Below are 26938 nucleotides of genomic sequence, written 5' to 3' on the forward strand. Positions count from 1 at the left end.
AGAGTGGCCTCAGACTGGCACAGAATAGGGGACCTGAGTGTTAACACTTTCTTGGAACTGAATTCTGCCATTACCTGAAAGAGCTTTCCCAGAGAAAGAGGAGAGCAACGCTGGCCAACACCTTAGCGAGAGACCCTGAGGAGAGAATCCAGTTGAGCCATGCTGGTCTCCTGATCCATGGAAACTGTATGATAATAAATGAGAGTTGTTTCAAAGCCTCTAAATTTATGGTATTTGTTACAAAGCAAGAAACAACAGAAGAACTTTTATTTCAAAGACATTCAGTTTTGATTTTGCCACCCTCTGCTTTCAGAGTGTGAAAGTTGTCTTTCTGATAAAAATTCAAGTTAAATAAGGCTTTTTAGAACTCTGTGCTTCCCTGGTGGTTCAGATGGTAAAGAGTTTGCCTACAGTGAAGGAGACCTGGGTTCAGTCCCTGGGTTGGGAAGATCCCCTGGAGAAGGGAATGGCTACCCACTCCAGTATTCTTGCCTGGAGAATTCAGTGGACAGAGGAGCCTGGTTGGCTACAGTCCATGGGGTTGCAAAGAGATAGACCCTACTGAGCGACTAACACTTTAAACTTTCACTGTTCGCTGATGACATGATCCTCTACACAGAAAACTACTAGAGCTAATCAATGAATACAGTAAAGTTGCAGGATATAAAATCAACACACAGAAATCCCTTGCATTCCTATACACTAATAATGAGAAAATAGAAAGAGAAATTAAGGAAACTATTTCATTCACTGTTGCAACAAAAAGAATAAAATACTTAGGAATATATCTACCTAAAGAAACAAAAGACCTGTACATAGAAAACTATAAAACATTGGTGAAAGTAATTAAAGAGGACACTAATAGATTGAGAAATATAACATGTTCGTGGATTGGAAGAAAAAATATTGTGAAAATGAGTATACTATCCAAAGAAATTTATACATTCAATGCAATCCCTATCAAGCTACCAACAATATTTTTCACAGAACTAGAACAAATAATCTCACAATTTGTATGGAAATACAAAAAACCTCGAATAGCCAAAGCAATCTTGAGGAAGAAGAATGGAACTGGGGAATCAACCTGCCGGACTTCAGGCTCTACTACAAAGCCACAGTCATCAAGACAGTATGGTACTGGCATAAAGACAGAAATATAGATCAATGGAACAAAATAGAAAGCCCAGAGATAAATCCACACACTTATGGACACCTTATCTTTGACAAAGGAGGCAAGAATATAAAATGGAGAAAAGACAGTCTCTTTAACAAGTGGTGCTGGGAAAACTGGTCAGCCACTTGTAAAAGAATGAAACTAGAACACTTCCTAACACCATACACAAAAATAAACTCAAAATGGATTAAAGATCTAAATGTAAGACCAGAAACTATAAAACTCCTAGAGGAGAACATAGGCAAAACACTCTCCGACATAAATCACAGTAGGATCCTCCATGACCCACCTCCCAGAATATTGGAAATAAAAGCAAAAATAAACAAATGGGACCTAATTAAAATTAAAAGCTTCTGCACAGCAAAGGAAACTATAAGCAAGGTGAAAAGACAGCCTTCAGAATGGGAAAAAATAATAGCAAATGAAACAACTGACAAAGAATTAATCTCCAAAATATACAAGCAGCTCCTTCAGCTCAACTCCAGAAAAATAAATGACCCAATCAAAAAATGGGCCAAAGAACTAAACAGACATTTCTCCAAAGAAGACATACAGATGGCTAACAAACACATGAAAAAATGCTCAATATCCCTCATAATCAGAGAGATGCAAATCAAAACCACAATGAGATACCATTTCGCACCAGTCAGAATGGCTGCTATTCAAAAGTCTACAAACAATAAATGCTGGAGAGGGTTTGAAGAGAAGGGAACCCTCTTACACTGTTGGTGGGAATGCAAACTAGTACAGCCACTATGGAGAACAGTGTGGAGATTCCTCAAAAAACTGGAAATAGTACTGCCATATGATCCAGCAATCGCACTCCTGGGTATACACACCAAAGAAACCAGAATTGAAAGAGACACATGTACTCCAATGTTCATTGCAGGACTGTTTATAATAGCCAGGACATGGAAGCAACCTAGATGTCCATCTGCAGACGAATGGATAAGAAAGCTTTGGTACATATACACAATGGAGTATTACTCAGCCATTAAAAAGAATGCATTTGAATTAGTTCTAATGAGATGGATGAAACTGGAACCTATTATACAGAGTGAAGTAAGCCAGAAAGAAAAACACCAATACAGTATACTAACGCATATATATGAAATTTAGAAAGATGGAAATGATAACCCTGTATATGAGACAGCAAAAGAGACACAGGTGTATAGAACAGTCTTTGGGACTCTGTGGGAGAGGGCAAGGGTGGGATGATTTGGGAGAATGACATTGAAACATGTATATTATCATATGTGAAACAAATCACCAGTCCAGGTTAGACGCATGATACAGGATGCTCGGGGCTGGTGCACGGGGATGACCCAGAGGGAGGAGGGAGGTGGGGGTGGGTACAGGAAGGGGAACTCATGTACACCCGGTATGGACTCATGTCAATGTATGGCAAAACCAACCAATATAATGTTGTAAAATTAAAAAAAAAAATTTTTAAAAATTTATAACTTAAAACAAAAAAGTAAAAAAAAATGAAACCCTGATCACCTCCCTAGCCTTGGTGCCTGCCAATCTGTCACTCCATTCCAGTCAGACTAAAATAATTGGAGGTCTCATAACACTGCGCTCTCTTGCTTCACTTCTTCCTTGTAATTCCTGTCTCAATCTAAACTTCGATCTTTTAGCAAGTGTTTTACTAGTGTCCTAAGACTAGTAGGGCTTCCCTGGTGTCTCAGAGGGTAAAGTGTCTCTCTGCAATGCGGGAGACTGGGGTTCAATCCCTGGGTCAGGAGGATCCCCCTGGAGAAGGAAATGGCTACCCACTCCAGTATTCTTGCCTGGAGAGTCCCATGGATGGAGGAGCCTCGTGGGCTACAGTCCACAGGGTCACAAAGAGTTGGACACGACTGAGCGACTTCACTTCACTTAAGACTAGTAGCGTGAGGCCACCATTATCCTGGTCCCCAGACAATCTTGTTCTTATTCCTCCTGTAGCCCCTGGCACACTAACAAAACTGTTGGTTTACCTACCTGCCTCCCTGAGTACAAGGCATGGTTTCTGAGGGCGGAGGTCTTATCTTACTCAGCATTTTGCTTTCCAGGATCTAAGTCCATGTAGAATGAATGAACTTGTAAATGGGAAAAGAGGCTGTTCCACTGCCTTACATATGCATTCAGGAAAAGTCAAATCATAATCTGTTTGTTCCAGTGCAGAGAGTCTGGGTTTTGAATACCATCTGACTGCACCACTCTATCAGTTCAATCACTTTGGGCGAAGTCTCTGAATGTCATTAAGTTTCATTTTCATACTTTGAGAATATGGACGCTTGTAAAGTTTACTGTATAAGATTGAAGAAACTAGGAAAATGTATGTAGTCCCATAGATCAGTGCCAAATAGATATTTAAATGAACACAAAATTTTAAACTCTTAGTTTTATTGTAATTTCTTATTATTAATTGCATTTCATGCATGCTTAGATGTGGGCTACTGAGGGGACCAAACATCTTTGCACTTTTTCTTGTGCATAGCAGATCTATCTTTCTTTTTTCTTGTTCTCTGTCTTTTTTTTCTTTAGGGAAAAAGAAACTTAACAGCAGTTGGCTTGCTGTTTCCTGCTCATTTGCTGCTTTGAGTTTCACTTTCCTTTCTCATGAACAGGGAGCCATTGATCTCAACAGATCAGTGATCAACTCTGGCTAGTCCACATGTGTGACAGAGAAGTTAATACTCCATTAAGCCTTGTCCCAATCTGAAAAGCTGGTAAGTGACTTGCTGCCATCCAACGTTTCCTACCTGTGGGCAAAGAAATTTGCCTGTTTTTCTTTCTTTGAAGAAGAGTTTCACGTGAAATCGCTACCAAGATTGCGTTTTCCGCTTTTGTTGGTTTTGTTTTTTAAAGAATATTTCAAATACAGGGAATACAGAGAATACATAAACTCTGCTGTAATCTTATACAGTTCTGTTTTTTTTACATGATTTGCTTTATTAATAAGAATAGTTTTTTTTCTTGAAAACTTCAAGGCATTACAGATCTCACTGAAATTATTGATGAGTTTCTCTTATATTTTCTTCACTTTCCTTACTTCCTAGAGAGAAATTGTACCCAGACTTTGTCATAAATTATTGTCATGCTTGTTTTTATGCTCTTTTACTGTATATATGTGTGTGTTTAAATGACCTCTAGTATTGTTTGGAGAAGGAAATGGCAACCCACTCCAGTGTTCTTGCCTGGAGAATCCCAGGGACGGGGGAGCCTGTTGGGCTTCCGTCTATGGGGTCACACAGAGTCGGACACGACTGAAGTGACTTAGCAGCAGCAGTATTGCTTTGTAAATTAACAGTTTATTTATGGTGTCATACTAAGATTCTCACTCTCCTCTTGTTTCTTTCCAGTCAATATGAATTCTTTGAGATTTATCCACTTTGAGACAAATAGGTCTAATTCAGTTACTTCAATGCTCTTTAGTATTTCCTTTTATGAATATGCAAAAATTTGTACATCCAATCTTCTAACATCACCATAAACAATGATGCATTGTTTCCAAAATGATGCATGGCCATCAGGACAATGTAAATATTCTTGAATTTCTATATCATGGTCATCTGTTTCACTGAACTTTTGTTTGATATGAAATGATATCCCATTGTTGTTTAATTTACAGTTTCTTGTCACTAGAACTGTTGAACATTTTTTCATATGTTTAGAGTCCATTTAAGTTACTTCCACTTGTGAATTTCTTGTTCAAATACTTTCACTACTTTTTTATTAGGTTGTTTGTGGTTTCTTTATTGTTCATAGGTGGGATAGTATTTGTAAGTATATGATGTTTTAAGGTTGCATTTATTGTACCTTTTATTGTAAAATATTTTAAGTTTTAATGTAGTTAAATTTATTTTTCTTTCCTTTATAGTTTGTACTATTGGTATCTTATTTTAGAAATCCTCCCCAATGCAAAGGTTGTAATGACAATCTCTAGTACTTCCTTCTAAAAATTTTTACATTTAGTGCTTAATATCAATTGGAATTTACTTTTGAGAATGTTATGAGATTATGAGGATGAAATGACTTAATTAAAATTTTTTTTCCTATAGAGCTATTACCTGCCCTCCAAGCTGAGTAACCGGTTGTGTCAAGTTTGTATTTGGTTTAAGTTGCTCTTAATTTCACTTTCTGCTTTATCTCATGTTATTTTTTTGAAATTGTACCCAGCAGTAAAGTCTCCACATGTAAACTTGGCATTCAGCTTTGTTTTCCAGGGCATCCCAGCTACAAAAGTGGGTCAGTCTCAGGGCTCATGACTATCTTAATGCCACGGTCTCATTTTCCTAAGTATCGTAATTTTATATACTTCTTAACTTGTTCATCTTTAAGACTCTGTTGGCTATTCTTTGCTCCTTGAGATATCATGGGAACATTCAGATTATCTCCTTACATTCAATTGAAAGATTGTTCTTGGGCTTTTGATCACCCTTGCGCTAAACTGAAAGATACATTTTGGAGGAATTGACATAATTTTTAAGAAGGCTTTTGTCATCTAAGATAGGTCCTCATCTATTTGGGTCATTTTTCATGTCCTTTATAACATTCTTCTTGTAATTATCTCTACAGAAGTTGTTTGTATCTTAAAAAAAATTTGCTCCCAAGTACATTATTTGCTGCTTTTGTGAATAAATTTTAAAAATCCACTTCTTTTTTTTCTTTAGGCTTGTTAATATTTTGCTGAAGATTTTAAAAAATATTTTTTTATTTTTAATTGCTTGATGATTGGCTTACAATATTACACCTGTGTTTAGGAGTGAGACTAGCTTGCAGTGTTCCTGCTTGCAATGCCATTGTAATGTGTGGTCTCTATTCTCTTGAAGTGTTTTTTTAAGGGTTCTAATGTTTATCACTCAAAGTTTGGTTTAGTTATTGGACCCACTTATCTTTGTAATTTATTTGTGGGAAGTCTTTAATGGTGAGTTTTGTTTTTTAGAATACTATGGGACTATTCATTTTATTTTTCTATTTATTCTCATGTCGGTTTTGGTAAGTTTTTCTCAAAATTGGCCCATTTCAAATTTGCCTGTTTTCAAATTTATTTAAAAAAAAATTGTTCAGTTTGAAAAATATTTTTATTGTTTGTAGCATATGTACTGATATTCTTGTCTATGTTCTTGATTTTGGTACATTGTCCCTCCCCCCAACCATTTTTTATCAATATCAGCAATGTTTTACCAACTTTATTATTTATACTTTATGAAAACTAACATTGGTTCTGTTAATCTTCTCTTTGTATATTTATTTTTGCTTTATTAATTTTGGCTTTTACTTTTACTACTTAATTTCTTTGTGTGTGTGTGTAATTGGCAATTTCCCCCTGACTTGTGAAACTGAATTTTATATTATTCATTTTCAGCCTTTCTTCTTTTCTAATACATATATTTAATCATAAACAGTTTTTACAGCATGTTTTAGCTTCATTTCACGAGTTTTGACAATAATTATAATTTGTTCAATTTTCCAGATCTTATTAAGTTTTCTTATTTGATCAATGGACTTCTTAGTACTGAGTGAAGTCACTCAGTCGTGTCTGACTCTTTGTGACCCCATGGACTTTAGCCTGCCAGACTCCTCAATCCATGGGATTTTCCAGGCAAGAATACTGGAGTGGGTTGCTATTTCCTTCTCCAGGGGATCTTCCCAACCCAGGGATTGAACCCGGCTCTCCTGCACTGTGGGCAGACTCTTTAACATCTGAGCCACCAGAGATTTCTTTATTTTCTAATGTATTAGGGAACCTATTTTATGTTTGAAATGTTTTGAGACTTTCTTGCTTTTTGAGCTTTGTATGACTACTTTGATATTTGCCATATTCTTTCTTTCTCTCGTTCTTAGACTTTAGTTGCATAGTTGAGAGTTAAGTGGATAACTATACTCTCTACTCGCTTTGGTCCTTTGTTCTTTTTCCTTCTCTTTGTCTTAATTTTTCATTTGATATAGCTTCTTAAAACTAATTCTTCCTTTCAAATGTGTTTAACTTTCAATTAAATTTATTTTTCAATTTTTAAATTTCAGATATTTATTTTTAAAGTCTAGAATTCCCTTCAATCTCCACCCCACTCCATTTTCTGTCAGCCATTTAATCTTATCTTTTACTTATTTGAATACATCAAGCTTGCATGCTAAGTCGCTTCAGGCATGTCTGACTGTTTTTGACCCTATGGACTATAACCTGCCAGGCTCCTCTGTCCATGGGATTCTCCAGCAAGAAGACTGGGGTGGACTGCCATGCCCTCCTCCAGGCGATCTTCCTGGCCCTGTGATTGAACCCACCTCTCCTGCAGCTCTTGCATTACCCTCAGATTCTTTACTGATGAGCCACCAGGGAAGACCATACAAAGCTTCCGTTCCGTTCTGTCACTCAGTCGTGTCCGACTCTATGCGACCCCATGGACTGTAGCCTACCAGGTTTCTCTGTCCATGGGATTCTCTAGGCAAGAATACTGGAGTGGGTTACCGTTTCCTTCTCCAGGGGATCTTCCCGACCCAGGGATCGAACCCGGGTCTCCCGCATTGGAGGCAGACGCTTTAACCTCTGAGCCACCAGGGAAAGCTTAGTTGTTTAAAAATCACTGCGGGTAACTCAATTATCAGTATGAATTTGTTTCTATTTTTTTTTCTCTTGGTTTTCTATCATGTTGTTTTGTCTGCTCTCCGGTGTTTATGATGAGTGTGAGACATTCAGTATCAAGAATATGTAGACCTAATTTAAAGTCAAGAAAATGTTCTCTTCACTGAGACAAAATTTATTTTGCATCTGTCCTATATAGCTAGAGACATTGGCAATTCTCATTTGTCTTAATCCTATTATAGATTAGATTGAGAAGACCAGAGATGGAATTAAGTCTGTTTCAGTCCACTGGTGCTTCTTCCCTGTTCAGTTCAGTTCAGTTACTCAGTTGTGTCTGACTCTTTGTGACCCCAGGGACTGCAGCATGCCAGGCTTCCATGTCCATCACCAACTCCTGGAGCTTGCTCAAACTCATGTACACTGAGTTGGTGATGCTGTCCAACCATCTCATCCTCTGTTGTTCTTTTTTCCTTCTACCTTCAATCTTTCCCAGCATCAGAATCTTTTCCAATGAGTTGGCTCTTTGCATCAGGTGGCCAAAGTATTGGAGCTTCAGCTTCAGCATCAGTCCTTCCAATGAATATTCAGGACTGATTTACTTTAGGATTGACTGGTTTGAACTCCTTGCAGTCCAAGGGACTCTCAAGAGTCTTCTCCAACACCACAGTTCAAAAGCATCAATTCTTTGATGCTAAGCTTTCTGTGTAGCCCAGCTGTCACATCCATACAAGACTACTGGAAAAACCATAACTTTGACTAGACAGACATTTGTTGCAAAGTAATATCTCTGCTTTTTAATATGCTGTCTAGTTTGGTCACAGCTTTTCTTTCAAGGAGCAAGCGTCTTTTAATTTCATGACTGCAGTCACCATCTGCAGTGATTTTGGAGCTCAAAAAAATAAAGTCTCTCACTGTTTTCATTGTTTCCCCATCTGTTTGCTGTGAAGTGATGGGACTAGATGTCATGATCTTTGTTTTCTGAGTGGAGAATTTTAAGCCAACTTTTTCACTCTCTTCTTTCACTTTCATCAAGAAGCTCTTTAGTTCTTCTTTGCTTTCTGCCATAAGGCAGGTAAGATGGTCTGGTATTCCCATCTCTTTCAGATTTGCCACAGTTTGTTGTGATCCACACAGTCAAAGGCTTTGGCATAGTCAATAAAGCAGAAGTAGATGTTTTGTGAAACTTTCTTGCTTTTCTGATGATCCAGCAGATGTTGACAATTTGATCTGTGGTTCCTCTGCCTTTTCTAAATCCAGCTTGAACATCTGGAAGTTCATAGTTCATGTACTGTTTAAGCCTGCTTTGGAGAATTTCTTAGCATCTTCTGAATTTGACAGATGCACCAATGCCAAGCTTACCTCTCTGCATTCACTTCTTTTCCAAATCTTAGCCAATAATATACTTCTTTACTGCCTTGTTTTCTCTCCAATGCTTTCAAATATATTTATATCACAGTTATCCTTGCTTTTAATTTTCCTTATTGAAAGTATTGGCATGATGGCTAATGTTCTAGCCATCATGGACTTTCCTACCTATTAAATCCTCTCATGCTTCAATTTCTTTCTTGATGCACTGTTTTCTGAATTAATTTCTCATTTCTATCACCAAATTCATGGATTGGTAAAATATGCCCTCATTCCAGCCATCTATTTTTGTAAAAAAGTTTCTGTTTGAACACTGTCATGAGCTTTGTTTATGATTGCTTTTGCCTTATGCTGGCAAAGTTGAATAACTGTGGTAGAAACCATATCACCCACAAATCCTAAAATTTTTACTATTTGTTACTAAGAAAAATTCTGATGGTCTCTGCTCTAATTCATTAATTTTTCTCTACTTTTAAAATCCAGTCTCTAGTTGGTTTTTCCTATTGACTTTAAAAAAATAATGATATTTAAATGCCTAAATTATGTTTTTCATATCTAACCATTAATGTTATATATATTAAATTATATGATGTGTATGTATATACATATGTGTGTGTGTATAATTCTTTACACTCCAAATCCAAATAATATGCTTTAATTGGGTCAGCAAATAAAGAACTCACTGAAACTAGTATAGCAGAAATCACAATACTGTACTGCTCTCTGAAACTATTAAATTTTTTTCCTACCAGATACAGAACAATGGCAGTGACAACCACATTGACATGGAATGAGGAAAGAAGTTTGCAAAAGCTGCTTGGAAATGTTTCTCTGAGACTTCTTTATAAGTCTAGTGTCCTTGGAAAAAACGCCGTAGAAATGCAGGATAGGTATAGTTGTCAAGGACCCACTGTGACAGTGATTTATCATCCTAACAATATTTTTGGTATCTTTATGCTTAGGCATAGTTCTGAAATGTCTAAAAGTTTTATGGAGCCAAGTGCTTCCTTCTTTTTTTCACTTCAAAAGAATGAAACAATGGAAATGAAAACTGTATTTTTAAATTCAACAGTGACAATTACTTATCGTGGCCTGAGATTTAATTTCTCTAGTTATGACGATCAGTATTTATCTCTAAATTTCACCGAAAGATACCTTTGTATACCTAGATTTTTAGAGGAAGAATTAAGAGTAAAATCTGACTCAAACGCCCCATATTTAGAATGTGAAGTTTTTTGGGTTGAAGGTATGTTAATTTGTACACTATTATGTTCTGATTCTAGTCTTTGTGTTTGGTAGCTCATAATTAATCTACAAGAACAAGAAAAAAGAAGACAGACAAGTGAATTTCATACCACACATTTTTTAATAACCTCCAAAATTAAACATGGAAGGCATAAAGGTTATGGGGTTATCACCCAGAAAACATAGGCAGCTTTGACCAAAGTAAGTTGAGAAGTATGAGTGAAGAGATGAAGATGAAGAGAGAAGTCTCACTATTTTGACACGTGACACCTTTTGAGTCAGCCCTGGGATTCCTAGGCACAGTTATATGAGTTTGTAGAGTGATTTATACAAAGGAGATACTTTTAGCTCCTCTTAATCTCATACTCCAGTTGAGCTATTTCAAGTCTTGAAAGATGATGCTGTGAAAGTGTTGCACTCAATATGCCAGCAAATTTGGAAAACTCAAAAGTGGCCACAGGACTGGAAGAGGTCAGTCTTCATTCCAATTCCAAAGAAAGGCAATGCCAAAGAATGCTCAAACTACCGCACAGTTGCACTCATCTCACACGCTAGTAAAGTCATGCTCAAAATTCTCCAAGCCAGGCTTCAGCAGTATGTAAACCGTGAACTCCCAGATGTTCAAGCAGGTTTTAGAAAAGGCAGAGGCACCAGAGATCAGATTGCCAACATCCGCTGGATCATGGAGAAAGCAAGAGAATTCCAGAAAAACATCTATTTCTGCTTCATTGACTATGCCAAAGCCTTTGACTGTGTGGATCACAATAAACTGTGGAACATTCTGAAAGAGATGGGAATCCCAGACCACCTGACCTGCCTCTTAAGAAACCTGTATGCAGGTCAGGAAGCAACAGTCAGAACTGGACATGGAACAACAGACTGGTTCCAAATAGGAAAAGGTGTATGTCAAGGTTGAATATTGTCACCTTGCTTATTTAACTTATATGCAGAGCCCATCATGAGGAACGCTGGGCTGGAAGAAGCACAAGCTGGAATCAAGATTGCTGGGAGAAATATCAATAACCTCAGATATGCAGATGACACTACCCTTATGGCAGAAAGTGAAGAGGAACTCAAAAGCCTCTTGAAGAAAGTGAAAGAGGAGAGTGAAAAGGTTGGCTTGAAGCTCAACATTCAGAAAACAAAGATCATGGCATCTGGTCCCATCACTTCATGGGAAATAGATGGAAAAACAGTGGAGATAGTGTCAGACTTTAGTTTTTTGGGCTCCAGAATCACTGCAGATGGTGATTGCAGCCAGGAAATTAAAAGACGCTTGCTCCTTGGAAGGAAAGTTATGACCAAACTTGGTAGTATATTAAAAAGCAGAGACATTACTTTGCCAACCAAGGTCCGTCTAGTCAAGGCAATGGTTTTTCCCATGGTCATGTATGGATGTGAGAGTTGGACTGTGAAGAAAGCTGATCGCCGAAGAATTGATGCTTTTGAACTGTGGTGTTGGAGAAGACTCTTGAGAGTCCCTTATACTGCAAGGAGATCCAACCAGTCCATTCTAAAGGAGATCAATCCTGGATGTTCATTGGAGGGACTGATGCTAAAGCTGAAGCTGCAATACTTTGGCCACCTCATGCGACGAGTTGACTCACTGGAAAAGACTGATGCTGGGAAAGGTTGGGGGCGGGAGGAGAAGGGGACGACGGAGAATGAGATGGCTGGATGGCATCACTGACTCTGTGGACATGAGTTTGAGTGTACTCCGGGAGTTAGTGTTGGACAGGGAGGCCTGGCGTGCTGTGATTCATGGGGTCGCGGAGAGTCGGACACGACTGAGCGACTGAACTGAACTGAACTGAACTGAATCTCATACTAAGGCTGAAACTGCAATACTTTGGCCACCTCATGCGACGAATTGACTCACTGGAATAGACTCTGATGCTGGGAAAGGTTGGGGGCGGGAGGTGAAGGGGACGACAGAGAATGAGATGGCTGGATGGCATCACCGACTCTGTGGACATGAGTTTGAGTGAACTCCGGGAGTTGGTGATGGACAGGGAGGCCTGGCATGCTGTGATTCATGGGGTCACGAAGAGTTGGACACAACTGAGTGACTGAACTGAACTGAACTGAACTGAATATCATTATGCTGCCAACCCTAAGTCCTAACCAAACAGCTCAGCTGGGTTATGCAAAAAGACTCAATGCCCTGTTTAGAAGTTAGACTTGGTCACATTTGATCAGACAACCTTAAAAATTGTTATGCCATGTTTATTTCCTTTAGGAATTAAGGATGAGGCAGGCTACATAAACAGGATAACAAGAGCCACACAATAAGTTAGTTTCTTGAGCTATCTATTACTCATTTCATTTAGATCAACTGTATAAATGGCACTGACCGTGAGATTAAAAATCATGTTACTTGGAGTGATAAAAATCAGTTACCATGTTCCTGACATAATGTGTTGAAGACAATTTAGAACAGCAACAAAAACAAAACCACTGCCAGCTGAAACTTTTTGAGATCCACCTGATGGCAGTTTGACTTCATGTTTCACTTTGGTTCTGTTAGATTCAAAGTTTTCCAGATTTGAGATGACTATTTTAGATAATTCCTCTGAATCCTTGTTTTGAGAATCAAGTTTTCAGAGAACCTCAGAAAATTTTAAAAACAAAGTCCCCTCTCCCCACTTTATAGATAAAAACCTGCATTGCATATATTTGATTTTTGTTTCCCCTTAATGTACATTGTTACTGAAAATTCATTTTCACTGTTGTTGTTAATTCTTATTATACTTATGGGGTCTAAGGCTAATAGTTTAGAAATGATTTGGTTGTTGGTTCGTATAACTTAGTCAGATATAGATATGTACATTTTCTTCAAGCACAAAACGTATAACCTTAGACCCTTTCAAGTTATATGAAAGAAGATGCTAATATCAAAATAATAAATAAGTGTTAAAACATGCTTTTTAGCAGGAAGGAAAGCTCAGCAGAATTACATTGTTCCTTATGGAAGTTTGGCTGCTGTATTTAACTACTGCAGTTTTCCAGGCACAGAAATAGTCTCCTAGCAGACGTCAGAGCCTACAGTCCCTGTGCAGACTTGGTTTCAGAAATCCGTATTCTCTTGCTGGGTCCGGTTGGGTCTGGAAAGTCCAGTTTTTTCAATTCAGTGAAGTCCATTTTCCAAGGCCATTTGACTCGCCAAGCCATAGTGGGATCTGATGTCACCAGCATTACTGAACAGGTAAGTTATTTCAGGATTTCCTGAGGATTTTGTTTCATAGGTTACAATTATGAGGTAATTGGCATTTTCTCTCAATAGCTTAACCTCCTAATCTATGAACAATTAAATGCTAAATCAAATGTAAAACAGGAATAGAAATTGAATTAGAATTGCTCCCATGAGTTATATTAGACAGAGAAGCTTTCCATTTTTATGGACATAAGCAGTTTTAAGAAGAATGCTTTTCAGTATTTGGAAAAAATAATAAATATTTAAAAACTTTGTAGAAATCTTTGTCCATTTTATTTGGTTTTGCCTGGATTGAAATTATTTTCTCTTTTTTTGTAATAAAATAATGAAAATTATGTATTGTAACACTTTTGCATTATATGAGATCATTTAATAGAAAATGATCATGAGAAGCAAAACCTTCATGGGGTAAGTCAGTCTACCAATGCTCCTATAAAGACTGTCTTATTTGTAAATAAATATATTTAAGGAAATAAGTACTAATATCATTTTTAAACTGTTATGCTAAAGATCTTAGATTTATAGTGCAATATTCATCTAGAAGCTTCCATTCTATGTTTGTCAATATTATGTAATCAAATGAAAAGAATAAAGGGAATTATTAGAAAATGTCAAAATCAAGCTGTGTTTTTCTATGATTGCTGAAGTCCAGTATTGTTATCTTCTGATTGAGAATATGTTGTACATTGTCAATGAAAAATTTAGCATAAGACAGTCATAGCTGATTTTAGTTTTAGGTCATATTTACTAACTGAAAGCATTTTCTAAGACTTTTAAGAATCACATCTTATTTTTGGATGTTGGCTATTCTCTATCCACTTCAGTGGCTTTATTATGATATATGGGCCTAGCCTCAGAAGCAAGATACTGCAACAGCAATTCAGTACATTAAGCATTGATTGAAATGCTTATGTTTGCTAAACATTGTGTTGCACTAGAGACCTAAATGTAAATAATACTACATCCCTTTACTCAGGGAGCTCAGAAACCAATGTAGACAATAATCAAGTAAGTACTATTCAGTGTGAGACATGCTGTAATAGTGGTACTCATCAGGACAGAATTTCTATGCCTTCTTTTTATGTTGAAAACTCCAAAGACTTGCTGCTTTAAGGGAAGGTGTATTAGATCCTGAACTCCAAATAGAATGCAAATACTATATACATTAAAGGAAAACAGGACAGTGTATTTGTGAAGGAAACAGAATACTTGACTGCTCAGAGACCCTTCTTTCTGAAGAATTGAAGCTATAAAGGAAACAGGTTAATGGTTATTGGGACTATGAATGTGCCTATTGATCTTGAAATTTTACAATGTATTGAATATTATCTAATATTCCATGTAATTTCTTTCATGTTGAGGTACCAATAAACCCCATTCACTTAGGTCAAAATCTCCAGTGGAATTGCTCTAGGCATTTTTATGAAGCAATGGGTGCTTTGACTCCATCACAAATGACAATAGGTTACAGAGGAATTCTCTACTTCCTGGTTTGGACTGAAAGAACTGAGTATCAGCTGGTGTCTCTGAGAAGCCCTTTTCTTTGTGATTCTTCCAAAATCTTCCATAGTTGAGTCTATGTTGAAAGTGTATTTGACCAATAAATGAAATTTTTTCAGAGTTATCCTGAAAAATAGTCTTGGGATCAGATGGAGTGTGTCTAGAAAAGAAGCTTTGTTAAAGTGAAAGTTCCTCAGTTGTTTATGATTCTTTGTGACCCCATGGACTGTCCATGGAATTCTCCAGTCCAGGATACTGGAGTAGGTAGTCCTTTCCTTCTCCAAGGGATCTTCTTAACCCAGGGATTGAACCCAGGTCTCCTGCACTGCAGGCAGATTCTGCAAGCAAAGTGCTCCTAATGCATGTCAAAATATGGCGGTTGTAAGCTGAACTTTTCTCATGGAATATCATATTTGATTGAAAAGACAACTGAAAGACTTGCTTATTTATACTTGGATATTTGGTAGACATTTTGGGGAAACATTCACAAAATGAGAGTATCACTTCAAGGATAACAACCCACAGTGTTTGTTGTCAAAGATAGCATTTGAGCTTTTCAGAAAAAGAGCATGAGGAAGTTTGTATCCACTACTTTGAGCTTGAAAACTTAAGAACTTAAAGACTTATCTAATGAGATTAATGATGGTATTAACAAATATGATATTTTAATATTGTACAATGAAATGTAGCAATATTTGGAAGCTCCAGATAAGCCAGTGAACCAATACTTTCAAATGACCAATGCATCAAGTTACAAAATCACGGATGGATAAAAAAATATATTTAAAGTGTAAAATAGATCAATGAACTTAATGTCATAGTTTGAAAGCATCACAGATTTCACATTGCTGGTAACCTTTGAGAAACTATCACTTGTTCAGCTTTGATGTATTGTTAATGAGCAATGTCTATAATTCTCTGAAAGCTGTTAAATTAAATACTCCCTCCTTGCCTACTACCTGTATGTGTGAGGTCAGATTTTTTCATATACTTCAACCAAAACAATATATCACAATAGATTGAATGCAGAGGCAACTATGAGAATCTTGCTGTTTTCTATTGATTCAGACATTAAGGAGAATTGCAAAAAGTAAGTCAATCCCACTCTTTTCTATAATTTTTTGAAAATAGCTTTTTTCTAAAATTGTTAGATTAATATATAACAGGTTAATATTGTGTTTTAAATGATTTAAGAAATATTAAAAATTTTTGTTTTAATTTCTAGTATGTTGCACATAAATAGATAAGACCCACATGAATAAAATATCCTTGGGATCCTCTATAATTTTTAAGAAACTTAGTTGATTTTGAGACCAAAATGTTTGAGGACCACAGTAAAAATATTAACGAGTTTTTCTTATTATTACATCTTGAAGGCTAGTTGAAGAGTGAAATTTTATATTGCTGTGTTTTGTTTTATAGTATAGGATATATTCTACTAAAGATGGAAAAAATGGCCAATCTCTGCCATTTATTTTGTGTGACTCCATGGGGCTGGATGAGAAAGAGGGAGTAGGCTTATGTGTGGATGACATACCCTACATCTTAAAAGGCTGTGTGCCAGACAGATATGAGGTAAGAATCCTTCAAAGTCTAGAACATTTCAAATCATTTTCAGCAATGCTTTTCATTGATATTTTATCACATGCATTTTCAATTTTTATAAAGTGGTTTCAACACCAACCAACACCAACCAATATTTTAAATTAAAAAATATTTATGTAAAGAAAGCAGATAACTTCTCTTATTTTCTACAGCATTAAGAAATATAACCAAAAGGCAAGATTTTACTCATATAGTTTCCAGGAAAAGGTCAGGAGGAACTGTGTTTATATTACTCTTTGCAATGATTCTAAATAATAGGAAAGGAGTAATATAATCTCTTGCACTTTTATAATCACTTAAACAAAATATTGAAGCAACTACTCTTTGTTGATATGTGATGTTATACTGAAAGTGAGCAGACTTTACTACTTAGATATAGCCTAAATACTTGATTTCAAAGGTTGGCTCTGGCACCGATTAGATGTGTACCCATAAGTAAGTTACATGCTTGTCTCTGTGAGTTTTTTTTTTTTTTAATGTGTGAAATGTAGATAATAATAATGCTGATCACATAGGTGGTTAAGAAGATTAAATGAGAAGATAAACTCTAAGTTCTCAGAAAGTTAACCATTATTGTCACCTTTATTTTAGGTATTGGGAGCAATAAAATTAGCCTCAATTTCTAAGCACTGATTTCCTTTTCCTCAATTGTGCTTTGAGATTTGAAGAGACTGAGATTTGAAATTAGCTTTTTAAAATAACATTGTTTGTACTTTTCTGAAATATTTCCATTATGGATAATTAAGTTGTAATTATATATATATATATATATATATATATATTTTTTGCCAAAGCAATGAAGTGGGTTGTATTTTTTTTTAATATAATGATGCCATGCTAACAGTGGAGAGGAAGTATGAGAGAATGCTATGAACTAATCTGGGGCAGGAGTGTCTGGGAGAAGGGAAGTTTTGTATTGGAAGTTAGTGGCGATCATGCTTGAAACATGAATTGTATCTGAAAGAATTCAGCAGAATTATGTTAAATGAATGAAAGAATTCTCTTAAATGTTACCTTATATTTCTGTAACAGTTTAGTCCTCAAAAACCAATTACACCCAAGCATCCTACTTTCATCACCTCTCCATCACTGAAAGACAGGATTCACTGTGTGGATTATGTCTTTGATATCAACTCTATGGACAATCTCTCCTCTAAAATGAGGGAGAAATTCAAACAAATTCAAAAAGAAGTAATAAACTGAGGTGAGTTTCAAGACATTTTTCCTTTGAAATAAAGATACATTCACAGAAAATTGCAAAAAGAATACAGCAAGGTTCCATGTAGCCTTCTTCCAATTTCCAGAGTCCCGGTTTCAGTTCAGTTCAGTTCAGTCACTCAGTCGTGTCTGACTCTCTGCAACCCTATGAATCACAGCACGCCAGGCCTCCCTGTCCATCACCAACTCCAGGAGTTCACTCAAACTCATGTCCACAGAGTTGGTGATGCCATCCAGCCATCTCATTCTCAGTCGTCCCCTTCTCCTCCCGCCCCCAACCTTTCCCAGCATCAGAGTCTTTTCCAGTGAGTCAGCCCGTCGCATGAGGTAGCCAAAGTATGGCAGTTTCAGCTTCAACATCAGTCCTTCCAATGAACACCCAGGATTGATCTCCCTTAGAATGGACTGGATGGATCTCCTTGCAGTCCAAGGGACTCTTAAGAGTCTTCTCCAACACCACAGTTCAAAAGCATCGATTCTTCGGCGATCAGCTTTCTTCACAGTCCAACTCTCACATCCATACATGACCACGGGAAAAACCATTGCCTTGACTAGACGGACCTTGGTTGGCAAAGTAACGTCTCTGCTTTTTAATGTACTATCTAGGTTGGTCATAATTTTCCTTCCAAGGAGTAAGGGTCTTTTAATTTCCTGGCTGCAATCAGCATCTGCAGTGATTTTGGAGCCCCCCAAAATAAAGTCTGACACTGTTTCCACTGTTTTTCCATCTATTTCCCTTGAAGTGATGGGACCAGATGCCATGATCTTTGTTTTCTGAATGTTGAGCTTCAAGCCAACCTTTTCACTCTCCTCTTTCACTTTCATCAAGAGGCTTTTGAGTTCCTCTTCACTTTCTGCCATAAGGGTAGTGTCATCTGCATATCTGAGGTTATTGATATTTCTCCCAGCAATCTTGATTCCAGCTTGTGCTTCTTCCAGCCCAGCATTCCTCATGATGTACTCTGCATATAAATTAAATAAGCAGGGTGACAATATACAGCCTTGACGTACTCCTTTTCCTATTTGTAACCAGTCTGTTGTTCCATGTGCAGTTCTGACTGTTGCTTCCTGACCTACATACAGGTTTCTCAAGAGGCAGGTCAGGTGGTCTGGTATCCCCATGTCTTTCAGAATTTTCCACAGTTTATTGTGATCCACACAGTCAAAGGTTTTGACATAGTCAATGAAGCAGAAATAGATGTTTTCTGGAACTCTTTTGCTTTCTCCATGTTCCAGCGGATGTTGGCAATTTGATCTCTTCCTCTGCCAGACAGAACCTAAAACCTGCTTGAACATCTGGGAGTTCACGGTTCACATGTTGCTGAAGCCTGGCTTGGAGAATTTTGAGCATGACTTTACTAGCGTGTGAGATGAGTGCAATTGTGCGGTAGTTTGAGCATTCTTTGGCATTGCCTTTCTTTGGGATTTGGATGAAGACTGACCTTTTGCAGTCCTGTGGCCACTGCTGAGTTTTCCAAATTTGCTGGCATATTGAGTGCAACACTTTCACAGCATCATCTTTCAAGATTTGAAATTGCTCAACTGGAATTCCATCACCGCCACTAGCTTTATTAGTAGTGACGCTTTCTAAGGCCCACTTGACTTCACATTCTAAGATGTCTGGCTCTAGGTCAGTGATCACGTTATCGTGACTATCTTCGTCGTGAAGATCTCTTTTGTACAGTTTTTCTGTGTATTCTTGCCACCTCTTCTTAATATCTTCTGCTTCTGTTAGGTCCATACCATTTCTGTCCTTTATTGAGCCCATCTTTGCGTGAAATGTTCCCTTGGAATCTCTAATTTTCTTGAAGAGATCTCTTGTTTTTCCTATTCTGTTGTTTTCCTCTATTTCTTTGCATTGATCACTGAGGAAGGCTTTCTTATCTCTCCTTGCTATTCTTTGGAACTCTGCATTCAGATGCTTATATCTTTCCTTTTCTCCTTTGCTTTTCGCTTCTCTTCTTTTCACAGCTATTTGTAAGGCCTCCTCAGACAGCCATTTTGCTTTTTTGCATTTCTTTTCCATGGGGATGGTCTTGGTCCCTGTCTCCTGTCCAATGTCATGAACCTCCGTCCAGAGTTCATCAGGCACTCTATCAATCATATCTAGTCCCTTAAATCTATTCCTCACTTCCACTGTATAATCATAAGGGATTTGATTTAGGTCATATCTGAATGGTCTAGTGGTTTTCCCTACTTTCTTCAATTTAAGTCTGAATTTGGCAATAAGGAGTTCATGATCTGAGCCACAGTCAGCTCCTGGTCTTGTTTATGCTAACTATATATAGCTTCTCCATCTTTGGCTGCAAAGAATATAATCAATCTGATTTCGGTGTTGACCATCTGGTGATGTCCATGTGTAGAGTCTTCTCTTGTGTTGTTGGAAGAGGGTGTTTGCTATGACCAGTGTGTTCTCTTGGCAAAACTCTATTAGCCTTTGCCCTGCTTCATTCTGTGCTCCAAGGCCAAATTTGCCTGTTACTCCAGATGTTTCTTGACTTCCTACTTTTGCATTCCAGTCCCCTATAATGAAATGGACATTTTTTTGGGGTGTTAGTTCTAAAAGGTCTTGTAGGTATTCATAGAACCGTTCAACTTCAGCTTCTTCAGTGTTACTGTTTGGGGCATAGGCCTGGATTACTGTAATATTGAATGGTTTGCCTTGGAAACGAACAGAAATCATTCTGTCGTTTCTAAGATTGCATCCAAGTACTGCATTTCGGACTCTTGTTGACCATGATGGCTACTCCATTTCTTCTAAGGGATTCTTGCCCACAGTAATAGATATAATGGTCATCTGAGTTAAATTCACCCATTCCAGTCCATTTTAGTTCACTGATTCCTAGAATGTCTATGTTGACTCTTGCCATCTCCTGTTTGACCACTTCCAATTTGCCTTGATTCATGGACCTAACATTCCAGGTTCCTATGCAATATTGCTCTTTACAGCACCGGACCTTGCTTCTATCATTGGTCACATCCACAACTGGGTATTGGTTTTGCTTTTGCTCCATCCCTTTATTCCTTCTAGAGTTACTTCTCCACTGATCTCCAGTAGCATACTGGGCACCTACCGACCTGGGGAATTCCTCATTCAGTATCCTATCATTTTGCCCTTTGATACTGTTCATGGGGTTCTCAAGGCAAGTATACCGAAGTGGTTTGCCATTCCCTTCTCCAGTGGACCACATTCGGCTGTGGTCCATGCGATAAGATCGACTAGCTTCCTGTGATTATGATTTCAGTGTGTCTGCCCTCTGATGCCCCCTCGCAACACCCACCATCCCACTTGGGTTTCTCCTACCTTGGATATGGGATATCTCTTCACAGCTGTGTCCCGGTTTGGTTGGTGACAATAGCAGATAGAGATCATTCAAAGGCTTTACAGAAATCCTTAAAGACTAGAATGGCATAATTTTTTCATCATGTGTGATTTTCCTATGGCTAGATAGAGGAGTCACCTCCCCATATTAGGTAAATAGACCAGAAAGATTAAAACCGGGAGATACGACACTCATAATGCGTGTTATAGCTCTGTTATTTTGTTACATGTGTAGATTACCACTACATACAGAACTATTCCATCGTCATGAAAGTCTTTGTCATGGTACACCCCAACCTTCATCATCCTTAATTTTTGGCAGCAATTAATCTTTCCTTCATCTCCATAAGTTTTGAGAATGTTGTACAGTATGTCTAATTTGAGGCTGGCTTTCTTCACTCAGTCTTTGAATTCTATAAAAGTTGTTATGTATATCAGATGTTCATTGCTGTTTATTGTTGAGTACTAATTCATGGTATAGATATTCCGTAGTTGTTTTAACCATTCTTTATCAAAGGACTTTTTGATTATTTCTGTTTTTTGGCTATTGCACATAAAGCTCCTTTGAATATTAGTGTGCAGGAAGTTTTCTTTCTTCTGGGATCATTCCCCAAAAGTGTGATTGCTGGGCCCTATGCTAACTCTGTGTTTAATTTTTTGAATAAAATGCAAAATCACTTTTAAGAATTACTGCACATTTTATATTTTTACAATATATGAGTGATCCAGATTCTCTGGATTCTTGCTAGTATTTGCCATTATTGCTTTTTTTTTTTAAATTTAACTCTTCTCGTAGGTATATAGTGATAGTTCATCATGGCCTGAATTTGCATTATCAGCATCTGCAGTGATTTTGGAGCCCCAAAAAATAAAGTCTGACACTGTTTCCACTGTTTTTCCATCAATTTCCCATGAAGTGATGGGACCAGATGCCATGATCTTTGTTTTCTGAATGTTGAGCTTCAAGCCAACCTTTTCACTCTCCTCTTTCACTTTCATCAAGAGGCTTTTGAGTTCCTCTTCACTTTCTGCCATAAGGGAAGTGTCATCTGCATATCTGAGGTTATTGATATTTCTCCCAGCAATCTTGATTCCAGCTTGTGCTTCTTCCAGCCCAGCGTTCCTCATGATGTACTCTGTTTATAAGTTAAATAAGCAAGGACTGATGCTAAAGCTGAAACTGCAATACTTTGGCCACCTCATGCGACGAGTTGACTCACTGGAAAAGACTCTGATGCTAGGAAATGTTGGGGGCAGGAGGAGAAGGGGATGACAGAGAATGAGATGGCTGGATGGCATCACTGACTCGATGGACGTGAGTTTGAGTGAACTCCGGGAGTTGGTGATGGACAGGGAGGCCTGGCATGCTGTGATTCATGGGGTCGCGGAGAGTCGGACACGACTGAGCGACTGAACTGAACTAAACTGAACTGAATGGGGTTGCAAAGAGTCGGAGATGACTGAGCGACTGAACTGAACTGAACTGAATGGTGGCTCAGTTGGTAAAGAATCTGCCTGCAGTGCAGGGGACCTGAGTTCAATCCCTGGGTCTCCAGCAAAGAGCTGGACACAACTGAGGGACTTCACTTTAATGATGAATTATATTGACCGTCTTTTAATTTACTTATTTGCTTGTATATGTCTCCTTCAGTAAAAGATCTCTTCATGTCTTTGACCTATTTTCTATTTGGACACTTTGGTTTTTTTACTGTTGAGTTTTAAAAGATCTGTAAATCCTAGATATGATTCAGTTGTCAGCTATATGGTTTGCAAATATTTTCTCCCAGTACTCAGTTGTCTTTTCAATATCTTAGCAGAGCCTTTCACAAAAAAATGTTAAAAATTTTGGTGAACTAGTATTTGTCAATTTTTTCTTTTAAGGGTCATGCTTTCATTTTGTGTCTAAAATCCTACACCAAACTTTAAGTCTTGGATTTTTTTCTGCTTTCTTCTAAAAGTTTTATAGTCTTACATTTTACATTTAAATATGTAATTAATTTTGAGTCACTTTTTGTGTAGGATGTGAAGTGTAGGTCAAGGTTTATTTTATTTTTGCCTATGGATATTCAGTTGCTCCAGGACCATTTGTTGAAAAAACTGTCATTTCTCAATTGTATTGCTTTTGTACCATTATCAAAAATCTATTGTCCTTACTTCTGTGCATCTATTCTGGGTCTCTATTCTGTTCCCTTGATCTATATGTTCATTCCTCTACCAACATCACACAGTCTTTATCACTGTGGTTATATAATAATACAAATTATAGGTCTTAAAGTGGGTAAAATAATTCCTTCCACTTTATTTTTTTTTTAATTGGAGGCTAATTATTTTACAATATTATATTGGTTGGTTTTTCCATACATTGACATGAATCCGCCCCAATTTTTTTATCTATTCTAGTTCCTTTACATTTCTGTAGTAATTTTAGAGTTACTTTGTATATTTCTACAAAAAAAGTCTTAATGGGATGTTGATTGTTTATTAGTTCAAGGAAGATTTTTTTCATCATTAAATTCTTAGGATTTCATGTCATCTCAAATGGGGGCAATTTTATTTCTTCTTTCTTAACTTGTATGTGTTTTATTTACTTTTGCTTATCTTACCATCCTGGCTCGTACTTTCAGTTGAACAGTGATGAGAACAAATACCCTTGTTTTGTTTCTGAACTTAGGAGAAGAGATTCAATGTTTCACCACTTTAATGTCAACTAATGTATGGCTGGATGGCATCACCAACTCTATGCATATGAGTTTGGGTGAACTCCGGGAGTTGGTGATGGACAGGGAGGCCTGGCATGCTGCAATTCATGGGATTGCAAAGAGTCGGACACAACTGAGTGACTGAACTGAACTGAATGTCATTATAGTTTTTAATAGCTGTTCTTTATTAAGTTGAGGAAGTTCTTCTTTATTCCAACTTCTCTGAGAGTTTTTTTTAAAAGCATGAATGGCTATTGAATTTTGCCAAATGGTTTTTCTCTATAGATTGATATGATCATGGGAATTGTTTCTCTCTGTAGTCTGTTTATATCATGGATCATATTGACTGAATCTGAATCTTGAGCCAACTTTGTCTCCATAACACAAAACCCATTTGTTCATGGTGCATCATTTCTTTTATATATTGCTGAATCCTATTTGATAATATTTTATTAAGAAATTTGGCATCTATATTTATGAGGGATATTGGACTGTAGTTTTTTTTTTTTAATTTCTGTAGTGTTTGTCAGGGTTTGGTCTTAGGTAATATTGGTGTTATAAAATGAGTTGGGAGGTAATCTTTCATCTTTCATTTTCTGGAAGGGATTGCATAGAATTTTTTTTTTTAAGTGTTTGGTAGAATTCTCCAATAAAACCGTCTGGCCCTGGAGGTTTCTTTTTCAGGGATTTTTAAAACCATGAGTTCAATTTAAAAATAGTTTTAGAGCTATTAAAATGATGTATTTCATATTAGATGAGCTGTAGTGTAGTTTGTAGTGTATCAGTCAGTTCAGTTCAGTCACTCAGTTGTGTCCGACTCTTTGCGACCCCATGATTCGCAGCACACCAGGCCTCCCGGTCTATCACCAACTCCTGGAGTTTACTCAAACTCATGTCCATCGAGTCGGTGATGTCATCCAGCCATCTCATCCTCTGTTGTCCCGTTCTCCTCCTGCCCCCAATCCCTCCCAGCATCAGGGTCTTTTCCAGTGAGTCAACTCTTCACATGATATTGCCAGAGTATTGGAGTTTCAGCTTTAGCATCATTCCTTCCAATGAACACTTGGGACTGATCTCCTTTAGGATGGACTGGTTGGACCTCCTTGCAGTCCAAGGGACTCTCAAGAGTCTACTCCAGCACCACAGTTCAAAAGCATCAATTCTTCGGCAATCAGCTTTCTTCACAGTCCAACTCTCACATCCTTACATGACCATGGGAAAAACCATAGCTTTGACTAGATGGACCTTGGTTGGCAAAGTAATGTCTCTGCTTTTTAATATGCTATCTTGGTTGGTCATAACTTTTCTTCCAAGGAGTAAGCATCTTTTAATTTCATGGCTGCAATCACCATCTGCAGTGATTAGTGTATTCAGTTCAGTTCAGTTCAGTCGCTCAGTCATGTTCCACTCTTTGCGACCCCATGAATCACAGCACGCCAGGCCTCCCTGTCCATCACCAAATCCTGGAGTTCACTCAAACTCATGTCCATCAAGTCGGTGATGCCATCCAGCCATCTCATTCTCTGTCGTCACCTTCTCCTCCTGCCCCCAATCCTTCCCAGCATCAGACTCTTTTCTAGTGAGTCAGCTCGTCTCATGTATAGTTTCAGTCTATTTCATCTACGTTGTCAAATTTATGCATGTAGACTTGTTCATTGTATCTTCTCATTCTTTTTATGTCTTTGGGGTCTGTAGAGATATCCCTCTGTCCTTCTTGGGGAAATAGCTGTTAGTAAAGTACAGCTTTGATTCAGTTACAGCCAGTTATTTACTTTGATCTCTATGGTTTGAGGGAAAAGGCAAGGTCCTTAGTAGAACTGTGAAATCAGTGTACTTCATTCACAAATGTTCTCACACAACTCTCCTTGCTTTCTTTCTTTCTTGGGGTTCTTTTTCAGTCTTCAAGATCCAGCAACCACTTTAACCCCCTGACCAATTTAAAGCACACTGTTTGAATGGGATAGTAGCTGATTGCAACTTAGTATAATTTTAATTCCATTTAGAAATAGTCTCTCATGTTGGAAGACATAATTTCTCCCATTAGAACTTCAGGTCCCATATTGAGATTTCTTGGGGAAATTTCTTGCATTCTCCTGATCTTAAATTTACCTTTCAGAGTACTATTTTCACACATATTTAATTACCTTGTTGATACACTGCTGTTTATGATATAAAATAACTGATTTATCTACTTGATATAGGTGTAGCACAAGTTGCATTACTTACTAAAGTGAATAATTGCAATGAAGTTCTTCAAGACAACTTCTTAAAGATGAATAAGGCTATGATTTCTTAAAGCCAGGTAAAGAATACTTTTTGCAACTAGATAGAATTGTAATAGTTTTATATTTTGTGTTTGTGTGTGCATGCTCACACTACATATTCACAGGTAAATGAAGAAATGGATTAATTGGTTGATTGAAGTTAATACCCTACTTTAAAATAATAATCTGAATTATAATTATATTCAGAAAATAATATTAAGCCATTGTGTTTACTGTTTCTTTCTTAAATTATATTTAAATTCAGTCAAATTTTAGATATAAGGCTTATATTTATTAAATTCCCTTTTCCACAGGTACAGAATGTCAACAAGATACTAGGCATTCCTCTTTCTAGAATACTGGTGGTTGATAATTATGCTTCAGAGAGGGAAATGGACCCTTTAAAGGACATTCTGATCCTCTCTGCGCTGAAGCAGATGTTCCGGGCTGCAGATGACTTCTTAGAGGATTTGCCTCTTGAGTAAACAGGTGATCTGGTCCCATCCTGCTCCTCTCACAAAGTTTTTGGAGAAACGCTAAGCTATTTCTCAGTTGGATGGTTGTTACCCATCTGCCTGTGGTAGTCCTGACAGTCATGTAACAATATTGCTTTGTTCTCACCATTTTTATGTTTTGTTTCCAGATGCAATTGCAGGAATGTTCAGGCTCTGCATCAATTGACTTGATTCAGACACTTGGCCCAAGCTGGAGTTGCCAACAGCTTCTTTGAGATTCTACTTCTACTCATGTTTTACCTTCTG

The 26938-nt window shown here is 37.4% G+C and overlaps 1 protein-coding gene across 1 annotated transcript; it reads left to right on the forward strand.

Moving 5' to 3' along the window:
- Positions 1-3757: 3757 nt before the first annotated feature.
- IFI44L (interferon induced protein 44 like) lies at positions 3758-26761 on the forward strand. The gene is given in 8 exon segments (XM_088834997.1): positions 3758-3891; positions 9863-10356; positions 12595-12635; positions 13357-13560; positions 16492-16644; positions 17707-17878; positions 26115-26215; positions 26492-26761. Coding segments are annotated over 7 exon segments (1425 nt in total). The 5' UTR covers positions 3758-3891; positions 9863-9872.
- The last annotated feature ends 177 nt before the right edge of the window (positions 26762-26938 follow it).

Source organism: Moschus berezovskii, chromosome 4, assembly GCF_049115385.1.
Source record: "Moschus berezovskii isolate FMDL1 chromosome 4, NW_MosBer_1.0, whole genome shotgun sequence".
NCBI classification, from domain to species: Eukaryota; Metazoa; Chordata; class Mammalia; order Artiodactyla; family Moschidae; genus Moschus; species Moschus berezovskii.